Consider the following 14,677-nt stretch of genomic DNA (forward strand, 5'->3'; position numbering starts at 1 on the left):
GATACCAGATGGAAATTCTGATGTAGAGGAAGAAATAAAGCACTATCATGGTAAATATGTGAGTAATTGTGTTAGTTTTCTGTAGCTGCTGTAACAAATTATCACAAATTGGGTGGTTTAAAGCACAAATTTCTGTAGGTCAGAAGTCTGACACAGGTCTCCCTGGGCTGAACCCAAAGTATCAGCAGGGTTGTGTTCCTTCTAGACACTCTAGGGGAGAACCGATTTCCTTGCCTTTTCCAACTTCCAGAAGCTACCTACATTCCTTGGCTTGTGGCCCCTTCTTCCACCTTCAAAGCCAGCAACTACAAATTGAGTCCTTCTCAAACTGCACACACTCTGTCTCTCCTGCCTCCTTTTCCACTTTTAAGGATCCTTGTGATTAAATGGAGCCTTGGTAGCACAGTGGTTAAGAGCTCAGCAATTAGAATTCAGCAGCCGCCTCTTGGAAACCCTATAGGGCTCTTTTACTCTGTCCTACAGGGTTGCTCTGGTGGCGTAGTGGTTAAGTACTACAGCTGCTAACCAAAGGGTTGGCAGTTCGAATCCACCAGGTGCTCCTTGGAAACTATGGGGCAGTTCTACTCTGTCCTATAGTGTCTCTATGAGTCAGAATCGACTCAACAGCACTGGGTTTGGTTTTGGTTTTTATAGGGTTGCTATGAGTCAGAATCGACTCGATGGCAACAGGTTTTTTTGTGTGTGATTAAATTGGGGCCATTAGATAATCTAAAACAATCTCCATATCAGAAGGTCAGCTGATTAGCAAACTTAATTCTACGTGCAACCTTAATTTCCCTGTGCCGTGTAATATGATATAGTCACAAGTTATGGAAATTAAGACACAGACATCTTTAGGGAGGCATTATAAAGTTCTTCTCTTTATTTTTTGAAATAACTCCCTGTTTAAGCAAAGATAACATAATGTGGGATTTCCTACATGCAAAAATAAAGTGTATGGTAATAGCACAAAGAACAGGGAGAGGGGATAATGGAACTATACTTTTCCAAGTTTTCTGTAAAATGTTGCAATTGTAATCCTAAACAGACTGTGATGAGTTAAGGACATATATGGTAAGCTATAGAACAGACACTAAAAAATAATAAAAATGAGGTACAGGTAAGAAGTCAATAGAGAAAGTAAAATGAAATACCAAAAAATATTCAAATAGCACTAAAGAAAGTAGGAAATGAGGAACATACCAACAAAAATAGATACAATAAATAGGAAAAAGAAAAATGATAGACATAAAAATAGTAATAATTATATTAACTGTAAATAGACTAAACATTCAACTTGAAAGTTAGAGACTGTCAGATTAAATTGAAAAAATAAAAGCAAGACTATATGCTATCTATGAGACATGGGCTTTCAATATAAATACATAAGCTTAAAATAAAATGATTGAAAGAATATACCATATAAATCATACGCATGAGAAAGTTATAATGGCTACATTAATATATATAGGTGGATATTAAGAAAAGAGTATTACCAGAATAAAGAAGAAATTTCATAATGCTAAAAGGACTGATATGTCAGGGAGACAAAAACAATCATAAATACGTGTGAACTTAGTAACAAAGGTTCAAAATAACATGAAGCAAATGCTGACAGAACAAAAGGGTGAAGTAGGTAAAATCACAGTAATTTTTGAAGATTTTAGTATTCCTCTCTGTGACTATTGAAAAGTATACAAATCAGAAAAGACATAGAGATCTGAACAGCACAATCAGCTAAGTGGATCTACTTGGCCTTTATATACTAAACCCAATGAGTGAGAATACTTATTCTTTCAATTTTACCAGATCATTCATCAATAAAGACCATATACTAGGTCTTAATAAATTTCCAAAAATTAAAATCTTATAGTTTTTCTTTTTATCACAATGGAATTAAATTTGAAATTAATAAAATATCTAAAAATTCCCCAAATATTTTGAAATTAAACAACACACTACTACATGATCTGTGGTCAACGAAATAGCAAGGAAAATCAGAAATTATTTTGAACTGCATGATAATGAAAACAATATTCATCAATATATGTGAGATAAGCTAAAGCAAGGGAAATTTATAGCTTTATGCTTATATCCGAAAAGAAGAAAATCTGAAAATCAATGTCACCTTAAGAAGATAGAAAAAGAAGAGTAAACAAAAGACAAAAAAAATGGAAGGAAATAATAAAAAGTGGGAACCAATAAAACAGACAAAAGAGGAAACCAACAAAGTCCAAAGTTGGTTCTCTGAAAAGATAGGTTATGAAAAAAATAAAGAGAAAGCACAAATTACCAACATCAGGGATCAAAGAGGTGATATCACAACAGTTTTCATGGATGTTAAAGAATAAAGGATTATTAGAAACAAATTTCTGCTAAAAAATCAACTACTGAGATAAAATGAACTAATTCTTTTAAAAGTTACCCAAACCTACACATAACAAGTAGAAAGTATGACTAGCTCAATCTCTGTTAAGAAATTGAGTTTGTACTAAAACCTTTCCACAAAGAAAATTCCAAGTAGAAAAGGTTTTATTGGTGAATTAGTTTAACGTTTAAGAAGGAATAATGCCAATTTTACACTATTTCAGAAAATACAGGAAGGAATACTTCTCAAATAATTTTGTATGACCAGTATAACCATCGCCAAAAACCTGACAAAAAGATTACAAGAAAAGAAAATAATAGACCAATATTCCTCATGAACATAATAAAAAAAAAAAAAAAATCTGGATACCAACCAGAATAAGCAATATATTAAAAGGATAATATATCATGACCATCTAGGGGTTATTCTAGGAATGCAAAGATGTGTTATCATTCAAAAATGAATTAATGTGATTCCTTTACTGACAGAATAAAGAAAACAAGCCATGTACGATCATCTCTATAGATGCAGGAAAAGCCTGTAACAAAATTCAAAACCCATTAATGATTAAAAAAAACTTCTTGCTAACTCTTTGCAAACTAGGAATAGAAGTGAACTTTCTCAACCTACAGCTAGCATTACACTTAATGTGACATACTGAATACTTTGTTCTGAAGAAAGAGAACAAGCTAAGGATGTCTGCTTTCTTATCACTTCTATTCAACATTGTAACTCATATTTGTACTGGAGGATCTAGCCAGTACAATGAGGGAAGAAACAAAAATAAAAGACATAAAGATCTGAAAGAAAGAAGAAAAACTGTCTTTATTTACAATCACAATATGATTATTAAAAAAAAAAATTTTTTTTTTTTTTTTAAAGGTAGAAAATTCTAAGAATAAAAAATGCAAGTTTCTAGAGCAGGGTGGTAGGATACAATGTCAATATAAAAAGATCATTTGTTTTTCTACGTTAAAGCAAATAATTAGAAAATGAAATTTTAAAAACTATATAGTTCAGTACCACTAAAACAAAGTATTTAGGATTAAATTTAATGAATTAATAATAACTCTGTACTGAAAACTATAAAACATTCTGGAAGAAGATGACTTAAATAAATGGATAGATAAGATTATTTTTCCCAAAATTGATCTATAGATTCAACATGATTCTAATCTAAAACCTACAGTCTTTTTTTGTAGAAACTGATTAGAAAATTTATATAGAAATACAAAAGATTTAAAATAGCTAAAACAATCATGATAAAAGGACAAAAATGGAAATTTTACACCTGATTTCAAGACTTACTATAAAGCTACAGTAGGCAAGACGGCATGGTGGATTAGGGATAGACAAATAGATCAATGGAACAAAACTGGCTAATAAGCAAATCAATTGATTTTCAACAAAGACCCTGCGGCATTTCATGAAGAGAGCCTTTTTGACAAATGATACTGGAATAACTGGATCAGCATATTGCAGGGAGGGGAGACTAATCTCTCAATCTCTACCTTACATATACACAACAATTAATTCAAGATGGATCGCAGAGCGAAACATAAGAGCAAAATCTAAACCTGGTAAAGAAAAAAGAATACCTTTATGACCTTGGGACAGGCAAATACTCCTTAAGATGCAAAAAGCCTTAACTATAAACAAAGAAAAAAACTATATATTGGACTTAACCCACATAGTGCTATATTGGACTTAGTAAAAATTAAAAATCTTTGCTCATCAAAAAAATAATGTTAAGAACATGAAAAGGCAAACCACAGCCTCAGAGAAAGTATTCACAATACACATATCTGAAAAAGGACTTAAATCCAGAATACATAAAGAAACCCTGTAAATAAATAAAAAGACAACCCAATTAAAAACAAGCAAAAACTTGGAGACACTTTTAAAATGAAGATACATGAATAACCCATAAGCACGTGAAAATGTGGTTAACATCATCAGTTACTAGAAAATGCTAATTAAAAACACAATGGGTTACCACTTCAAATCTATTAGAGGAGCTAGAAAGAAAAAAGTCTAACGAAAACCAAATATGGCAAGAATGGGGCAAAACTGGAACTCTCATATATTGCTAGTGGAGTAAAAAATGGTACAACATATTTGGAAATCAGTTTGGCAATTCTTTGTAAAATTAAACATGTTAATGCCCTCTTATACAGCAATTCCAATCCTACATATTTACTCAAAAGAAAAGGTAACACGCATTCACAGATAACACTTGTACAGAAAGAATGTCTACAGTAGCTCTTAAGGTAACAGCAAAAACTGAAAATAATCTAAATGTCCATCAAGAGGAGAATGGACAAATTGTAGCATCTTCATACAATGTGCTATCACTCAAAAATTAATCACTGATACACAACAACATGGATGAATCTCAAAAATTTATGTTCAGTGAAAAAAGTCTGACTTTAAAAAAAGCATATATTGTATAAATCCATTTATATGAAGTTTAAAAAGAGACAAAAACTAATCTATGGTAATAAAAGTCAGAAGTGATGAATGACTTGAAGAAGCATGAGGAAAGTTTTTGTATGATGGAAACATTCTATATGCTGTCTAGGTAATAGATACAATAAGTATCCACTTGTCAAAATCCACTGAATTATATACTTAAGATGAGAATATTTCACTGTATATAAATTTTACTTCAAATTACCTCAATTAAAAAAGAAAGTTTATTCCTTAGGCTATTAAATGGAGTGAACTCAGATCACTCAATAAAAAGAAATGACGAAATTCCCAACCTCATCTATAAATATTTGGCCCACAATATAACTGAATTATAGTTACCAACAACTTTGGATTATTCTATTTGTCAATTTTATTTATAAATGAATGGTTTCACATATTTACTATTGCCTTCAATAATGTTTTTTTAACCTCTAAAATATAGTCATAGGATTTTTCCTAATTTTATTTTACTTTTCTCCTTTTTTTTTTAATAAAAAGGGAATTTACTATTGGCATTTAATTGAACGTAAATGATTTTGAAATTATTAGAAAAACTGAATGTTGTTTTAAGATTTAATACCAAGTTACCAAACCTTGTGTTTAACAAGTCCCTCAGATCCCACGTGGAAAACAAAAGGCATGGAGAATCTAATCTTGAGATTTTGTGCCTTTTGGTTAAACAATCAATGAGATCTTGCTTCTTCCATACCTAAACTTCCCTTTAAAAAAAATGTTTTATTAACTTCTGCTTTAAATTAAACAACATTTTAATTCCAGAACAAAAGATTGTGGAGTAATGAATAAATCTGTAAGGGTGTACACTCCTAGTGACTACTTGCAAATCTATTAGTTGCTCTGGTCTCCGTTAACCTGATCTGGCACTCAAAGACTGCCCCTAGAGCCCCTAGGGCCTTTCTGCCCAACTCCCTCTGAGCTCACCACCTACTTACATACTTTGTCTACTCATCCACTCCCAGACACATCTACCCCTCCTACCACAAGTAAGCAATGCCAGACATCTGACCACCCAGCAACACAAAGCGATCAGTAGTCAGTCCCAGCTCACTTCAAAAAGCTATGCTTTGGGGAATGGAGTTGAGAACTCTAAATCTGGATGATGAACAGATTAAAAAAAAAAAAAAAGACTTTATCAGCTCAAAAGAAAATTAACTTTGGGGACTGGCAATCCCACTGTTATGGGGTAATTGTCCTCACAAGTGGCATTGCCTAGCAACAGGAGGAACAGCAAATCCCAACACAGGGATGTAATGAATCACTCTGACTACTGCTTACAGATGTCAATTTGATGGGAAGATACTCACATCTGGCCCAATCTGGAACAAGACTTCAGGGAATTCTGTACACTCAAATTGGGAGAAGCAGCAGGTATTTCACCAACAGCCAGGTTCCAGAACAAAGGAGATTATTCCTATTTATCTGGTTGAATATATACTTTTGTTGTGTGTGCGTGTATATATATATATATATATCTATATATACACATACATATGTCATACATATATGTAAATATAAATCATATATATATATGATTTTAATAGCCTTGTTTTTGTGACATTTTGTTTTGGCTGTGTTCCAACTTCTAGGGCTTCAAATATAGTTAACAAATGTCACAAACAAAAGAAATTAAATATGACAAATAAATAATGGATAATCATGTTTGGATTAAACCACTTTAGAAAACCTGAAAAAGACACATTCCAATCTGCCCTAGCATCCACATGCTACATCAAGCTCAGTTTTTTTGAATTGAGGTATAAAAAGAGTCCACGTACGAGCGAGATCTGTGTCTGGATCGCCTGTTGTTGGGGTCCGCCTGGTTTTTTTCCTTTTGTCTCCTTAATACGGCTTCCCACTGAGCTGCAGAATCAACCATATCATTCTCCGGCCGTATTCTGAAAAGAAAACCATTCATCTAAAGTTAATGTCCACATGACGTGGCGCCTTGTCTTGAGGTTCATTCTGAACTTGGTTTCAGAAGTTATTTAAGAAGAAGCAATTTTATTATAATCACGGAAGCTAAGAATGTATTAACTGGATTAACACATTAAACAGTAAAAAAGTATATAAAAATATAATGTGCCTAGACAAAATATGTAAGTTGCAGTATTTTCAGTCTTCTATCTTTGGCTCAAAATTTTCTAAGAAAAAGTCATGTACCAAACAAAAACACTTAAAACATTTAAGTTTTCATTCAAGAAACAATGCTGTCTGCTAAAGAGCCAACCTTCAACAGTGAAACAAAATCATTTTTTTATGTACTAATTAAAATAGCAATAAATAATTTTACTTTTAAATGCTCTTAAAAATTCACACTTGTTGTCAAACTTTTTATGGAAGATAGGCACCAGATAGAATTTCCATTTTTTTAAATAGAAAACTAGAGGTACACAAAGTTACATATGATGGCATAATGCATTAGTAGCTGAGCAGACAGGCACCATTCTGGTTATGGCTGCTCACTTATTTAAGGACTGAGGCCACCAGGTTGACAGGCAGAGAATGTAAATAAGGGAATAGGAAATCCAGGTGGGGACTGGGGAACTGGAAAGCATGGCATCTGCCATCAGAGATCTAGGGCCATTCAACCCTCAGTTTAAAAAGATACTCCTCATTAAAAAAAAAAAAAAAATCCAGAAATCTGGATTATTTTAAGTGAACTCTTCCAATTTTTAAGTATTGACAACTAATTCTGCATATAAGACACTATATATGGACCTAGGGGAGCCCTGGTGGTGCAATGGTTTAAGCGTTCGGCTGATAACCGAAAGGGTGGTGTGGTTTGAACTCACCAGTGGCTCCACAGGAGAAAAGACCTAGAGATCTGCTCCCATAAAGATTATAGCCTAGAAAACCTTATGGGGCAGTTCTATTCTGTCCCACAGGGTTGTTATGAGTCAAAATCAACACAATGGCCAACAACAACATATGGACCTAACAAAACCCAATCAAGGACCACACTCAACCTGTAGAAGTTTTAGACTTCTGATGTATGAAGTGTTTCCAATAACGAAAGTGAGGTGGGGGTGGGAAGAAGTATTTAACTAAAGCAAGTGTTTGATGAATGTGTAAATACTGTCTCGAATGCACTACAACGATACTGTGAAGCTGTAATTAGCAGCAAAAATTATTAAACACCTGCTATTTGAATATTTAACTTTTAATTTATGTAAGTTCTTCAGGAAGCTGTTCCTGAGTGTTCAGTTCAAAAGCTGGCGCTCCCAGGGTGTGGGAGAGCAGCCTGGCATTGCAAGGTAATCACTCCAGTGCAGTGACTGCAGGAGCGGATCTGCTTGCAGACAAACACAGAAGACCTTGCAAGTTTGGAGTCCTCTTTCTCTCGGAAAAGATGCCTCCAGGTTGCCCTGATATGGCACTTAGTGTAGACTGTGGGGTGTCTATCTAGAATTGCCTACAAATGCAAATAAGTGGATGGGTGAGAAATGGTCATTGCACATATACCTAAAAGAGAGATAAAGCAAATTCAAGTTGAAAACAACGTAGCTCATGAGGAAGAAAGTATTTAAATTTCTCTAGATTAAAGGGGTATTGTATTGGTAAGAAATTCTGTGTGAAACTCAGCAACCCTTTGAACTGTGTATATTTCCTCACTAAAATCTTTATTTTTAATAGGCTATTATCTGAAGATTAACAGCATAGAGTCCTGGTATTTTTCATAGATTTAAGAACATAGTTCCCTCTCATGACATGTACAGGGAAAATTAAAATTGAACATATATCGCTACAGACCATAATACTAAAAATATCTGAAGAAAAATATGAGAAGGTAGACTACCTGAAGTCATAATTATTAATCATTCTCTAAACAAAAGCTCCCATTTGAAAATGTCACCGTAATGGAATGAATTGTGTCCCCCCAAAATGTGTGTCAGCTTGGTTAAGCCAGGTGTAGTTGTCCTCCAATCTGTGATTTTCCTATGTATTAGAAATCATAATCTCTGCCTGTGGTTAAAGAGGATTGTGGTGGGATGTAACACCCTTGCTCAGGCCACATCTCTGATCCAACATAAAGGGATTTTCCCTGGGGTGTGACCTGCACCACCTTATCTCCTACATCAAGAGATAAAAGGAAAGAGAAGCAAGCAGAGAGTTAGGGACCTCATACCACCAAGAAGGCAGCACCAGGAGCAGAGCGTGTCCTTTGGACCTGAGAAGCTAAGAAGCACCTAAGAAGCTCCTCAACCAGGGGAAGACTGAAGAGGACAAGGACCTTCCTCCAAAGCTGATGGAGAGAGAAAGACTTCCCCTGGAGCTGACACCCTGAATTTGGACTTCTAGCCTACTTTACTGTGAGAAAATAAACTTCTCTTTGTTAAAGCCATCCACTTGTGGTATTTGTTATAGCAGCACTAGATGACTAAGACAGCCATATATATATATAAACGAAACCAAACCCATTGCTGTCGAGTCGACTCCGACTCATAGTGACCCTATAGGACAGAGTAGAACTGCCCCATAGAGTTTCCGAGGAGCACCTGGTAGATTTGAACTGCTGAACCTTTGGTCAGCAGCCGTAGCACTTAACCACTACGTCACCAGGGTTTCCATATATATATATAAAAATGTATATATATATATAAACCTATTACTGTCGAGTCAATTCCAACTCATAGAGATCCTATAGGACAGAGTAGAACTGCCTCATAGGGTTTCCAAAGAGTGGCTGGTGAATTTGAACTGCTGGCCTTTTTTTGGTTATCAGCTGTAGCTCTTAACCACTGTGCCACCAGGGCCCCTATATATATATATTGTACATACATACACACACACACACACACACACACACACACACACACATCCACATATGGTTCTTCATGGCTAGAACTACAAGCCATTCTGTGTATCACATGAGTCAATAACCCCCCAGCCCTGCTGATAGGGGTGCTGACCACTCCCAGCACTGAGTGATTGAGTGATCCAGGGTTAGGAAGAGACAGTCAATGGGAAGATGTCATACTGGCGAAGTGGGGTCTTTCCCTCCCATAGGACCCCACACCTGGGACAGCCAGGACTGAGTTAGACATAAAACCCAAGTGTCCTAACTCCTAACTCTGGTATTTTTAGGTTACGGCTTCCATTGTGAACTAAATACTTCAGGAGCAAGAAGAAATTTTGCAACGCTAAATTTTTGATCAGGAAGCCAGGACCTTTCAATATTTTCAAAAGGTCAAACCTACTGGCAAGATTGAGGCCTGAGTTATACAAAGGCATACTTCTCCCAAACTACAGACATGTAAAAGGAAGCGCAAGTAGCGTATGTTCATTTCTCTTCTCCTTTGTGGAATTTACCTAGTTACCTTTATATTTAGACTTTAGTGTTAAAAAATTAAAACTCCTGAGACATAAGCACACATATTTCCTGTTCCTTGATATAATAAGGACTAAATCAGAAAGGATTTCAGACTATGGAACACACTAATAGCTTTTTTTTTAATTGAAAAGTCAAAGCGAGGAGCTCTGTTAGTTATCATTGTGGCCCCATGTTTCAAAGGCAGATGCCCTCTGCTGGTGATACTGTTTCATAAATATTCTAACAGGTGCATTAAAAATGTAAGCCTCATTGAAGAGTCACAACGGAAGCACATTTTCCCAAGTAATGAGTGGTGGCTGCTTTAGTCTGTAATGAAGTTTGAAATTACACCCTTACAAAAGGCCACTGGTTAATGGTACCTCATTACAAGAATGAAAGTGTCATCTTTTCCATTGCTAAAATGCTCCAGAAAACACTGGCCCTACTAGGAAAGGGAAAATACTACCCTTAGAAGCAAGAGTGTTGTAGCACTCAGTCCTTAAGAGGCAGGAGTTAACTATTTTGTTTATGAGCGAGTGAATAAAGAAATCTTTAAATGATAAATATCTCCTATGATTCTGCCTTTCAAATATCATTCATCCTTAGATGTAGGACACACAAGGGTTAGTTTTTGTTTGTTTTGCTGCTTTTCCTGATATATTTTAATTTTGATGTGGGTGGAGATTTACATTATGAAGAATAAAAAATTTTGAGCATTGACACTATCATTAGCCATTAGAGAAATGCAAATCAAACTACAGTGAGATTCCATCTCACTCCAACAAGGCTGGCATTAATCCAAAAAACACAAAAGAATACATGTTGGAGAAGTTGTGGGGAGACTGAAACACTTACACACTGCTGGTGGGAATGTAAAATGGTGTAACCACTTTGGAAATCGATTTGGTGCTTCCTTAAAAAACTAGAACTAGAACTACCATAGGATCCAGCAATCCCACTCCTTGGAATATATCCTAGAGAAATAAGAGCCTTTACACGAACAGATACATGCACATCCATGTTCACTGAAGCACTGTTTACAATACCAAGAGGATGGAAGCAACCAAGGTGCCCAAAAATGGATGAATGGATAAATAAATTATAGAATACTATGCATCGATAAAGAACAATGATGAATCTGTGAAACATTTCATAACATGGAGGAATCTGGAAGGCCTTACGCTGTGTGAAATTAGTCAGTTACAAAAGGACAAATACTGTATGAGACCACTATTATAAGAACTCAAGAAATAGTTTAAACAGAGAAGAAAATATTCTCTGATGCTCATGAGAGGAGTGAGGGAGGGAGGGAGAGGGGGATTCGCTAAATAGTAGACAAGAACTAATTTAGGTGAAGTGAAGGACAACACATAATACAGGAGAAGTCAGCACAACTGGACTAAACCAAAAGCAAAGAAGTTTCCTGAATAAACTGAAGGCTTCGAAGACCAGCATAGCAGCGGTGGGGGTTTGGAGACCATGGTTTCAGGGGACATCTAGGCTAACTGGCGTAATAAAATCTATTAAGAAAACATTCTGCATCGCATTTTGAAGAGTGGCATCTGCGGTCTTAAACGCAAGCAAACAGCCATCTAAGATGCATCAATTGGTCTCAACCCACATGGAGCAAAGGAGAGTGAGGAACACCAAAGACACAAGGTAAGTACGAGCCCCAGAGTAAGAATGGGCCACATAAGTCAGAGACTACATCAGCCTGAGACCAGAAGAACTAGATGGTGCCAGGCTACAACTGAGGACTGCCATGGCAGGGAGCAGGAGAGCAGTGAGATGCAGACCTCAAACTCTCATAAAAAGTCCAGGCTTAATGGTCTGACTGAGACTAGAAGGACTCCAGAGGTCATGGTCGCCAGACCTTCTGTTGGCCCAGGACAGTAACCATTCCCAAAGCCAACTCTTCAGATAGGGATTGGACTGGACTATAAGACAGAAGGTGATACTGGTGAGGAGTGAGCTTCTTGGACCAAGTAGACACATGAGACTATGTGTGCATCTCCTGTCTGAAGGGGAGATGTGAAGGCCAAGGGGGATAGAAGCTGCCTGAATGGACACAGAAATACATGGTGGAGAGAAGAAGTGTGCTGTCTCATGAGGGGAAGAGCAACTAAGAGTACATAGGAAGGTATATATAAGGTTTTGTATGAGAGACTAACTTGATTTGTAAACTTTCACTTAAAGCACACTAAAATTTTAAAAATAAATTAATTAAAGTCAATGAAAGTGAAAGAAAAAAAACTGAGCATCGAATTGACATAGTATCTTTTAAAAAGCGAAAATTGGTTTTTACATCTTAGACAATAGTGAAAGTCTCAAGATGGGAAAAAAGAGTCCATTGTAACTTTCACTGGAAATCTATTCATTTTCATATGCTAATTTTAAAGGTGAACTTCAAAAATGGTCAATGTTTCTTTTCTATATCCCTGATCCAATGAGTCTACATCTACCATAGTTTTTCTATTTCCACATCTAACAACTAAGGAGAGTCAATAGATGGGGTGGGAAAGTAATCAAAACAAGGCTTTTGCTTTTGAATTACTACAAAAGGGAGAGAGTTGCTTTAGAATAGAGCATATTCCAAGGTTTCAAGATAGGAGAATTCAAATATATATATCCTCCATGTCTTACCAAACTCCAATGGCCTACTTTTTCAGACTATCCATGCAATTTAGATTTTAACTGCATTTTGACAATTAAAATTTGCAAAAGTTTTGAAGATGAAATGTCATATAATTGTTTGATAATAATAATGAAGATAACGACTATTCCTTGCCTCTTCTTTCCTGTGTCTTCCCACTTACGGTTCTGTTCTGCCTCTTCTGCAAAATTCTTCACATTACCAAACGAATCCCCTTATAAGTCCCTGTGGGTTCCTAAAAAGACCTTCCTTTACACCAATTCTGAATTCCTTTACACTTCTCATTCATTGAGTGAATGACCATGTTTCATGTTGAGCTGAAAAGTCCTATGGAGTAAATGTATAAGGAAACTTCAAAATCATATGAGCAACACACGTTGCTTCCAAGCTCTATCTAGTCCCCAGTTCTGCCATAATCCGACTTGAAGACCTAAGCAAATTGTTTACCTTCTTCAGTCAGGTCTCAGTTTCTTCATCTGTAAAATTATTGCAAAGATCTTCTCTAGCTCTATCATAATGTGTGGTGGGGATATCTTAATACTTGAGACAATTGTTTCCCACGGCCACTGCATTGCTAAAATTAAATCTGTAGGTCCCAACTGATTATGAACTTGTGTTTTGCATCAACTGTATTCATTTTTGGATCAACTGCTATGAAGCAATCTTCTTTTTTCAAACAGTTTTTCTTCCCTGGGGAAATTTACGCTGGTTCCAGGCACTTGTCAACATACTCCCTTAAGACCAGCAAGTAAAAAATTCATTTGTTTTTCCCATCTTCCCTACCATCAATAAATTATTCTCATTTGCTTTTAAAGGTACGTCTTCTGTCTCCACTTATTTCTTATGCTGCCCCTGCTAAAATGAGCTACCTTGAGTGCAATTTCGCTTTCAAACTCTCCTCTGTTTTCATAAATTTTTTTGCCTGCTTTTGCCCTCGCTCAGTAATCTGACATCATTTCTCAGCCGCTGGAGCTCTGTTCTTCCTTGGTCTTCTCTGTCAAATGTGATTACACTCTGGAAATTCTAAATCATCCGTATCAAACATCTAAATCCTGGCGTGTCCTAGTAAAGTGGGAACCAGAACATGGATCTATAGCATGGCGAGCACTTCCATCGGCTCTGTGTGAACTGCCCTTCACACACCCATAATTTTACCTTGTTTGCAGCCCCAAATTAGGGCAGAGCGATGAGAAATGCTTGGAAGGAAACAGGTAGCCTATGTGGGAGAACTGCCCACTGGTTTTAGTTTGCTACAAGCCAAAACACATTTTTCTAGGGTATAAAGGACAATAAGGTTGTTTCGTACCATTTTTCTTGCTGTAGTTAGCCACCGTGGAGTGGGCTGCAGACCAATCATGACCCCGTGCACAAGAGCATCGGACCATATTGTGACCAATAGGGTTTTCATTGCATGATTTGGGGGAGGGTAGATTGCCAGGCCTTTCTTCCTAGTCTGTCTTGTCTGGTAGCTCTGCTGAAACCTGTTCAGCATCACAGCAACATGAAAACCTCCACTGACAGACAGGTGGTGACCACACATGAGGTGCACTGGCTGGGAAACGAACTCAGATCTCCAAGTTTGCATGGAAGGTGAGAATTCTACCACTGAACCTCTACTGCTCCGTTGTACCACTCTAACAATAACAAAAGCCTACCAAAATCACCATCGAGGTTTGCGCTGCCCAAATGTATCTTCCCTGTTAGTTGCAGTGCCATATTTGTGCTACAGAGAATAGTTTCTTCATTTTCCAGATAAAAAATATAAAAAGATCTTATGGAACAGGATTAAAGTATTCAAAACTGTATTAATCTGCTATTCACATATTCTGAAGGACTTGAAATGATGGGAAGAAAG

General features: G+C 36.3%; 1 protein-coding gene across 5 annotated transcripts in view; it reads right to left on the reverse strand.

Annotated features, from left to right (window-relative positions):
• Positions 1 to 14,677, reverse strand: part of EPB41L4A (erythrocyte membrane protein band 4.1 like 4A) — a 326,052-nt gene that overhangs the window by 17,438 nt on the left and 293,937 nt on the right. For all 5 annotated transcript variants that reach the window (XM_049872192.1, XM_049872199.1, XM_049872182.1 and 2 more), the window contains one exon: positions 6,634 to 6,753. In XM_049872192.1, the coding sequence (XP_049728149.1) occupies positions 6,634 to 6,753 (120 nt within the window). The remainder of the gene's footprint in view (positions 1 to 6,633; positions 6,754 to 14,677) is intronic.

This window comes from Elephas maximus, chromosome 2 (assembly GCF_024166365.1).
Source record: "Elephas maximus indicus isolate mEleMax1 chromosome 2, mEleMax1 primary haplotype, whole genome shotgun sequence".
Classification (NCBI taxonomy): Eukaryota; Metazoa; Chordata; class Mammalia; order Proboscidea; family Elephantidae; genus Elephas; species Elephas maximus.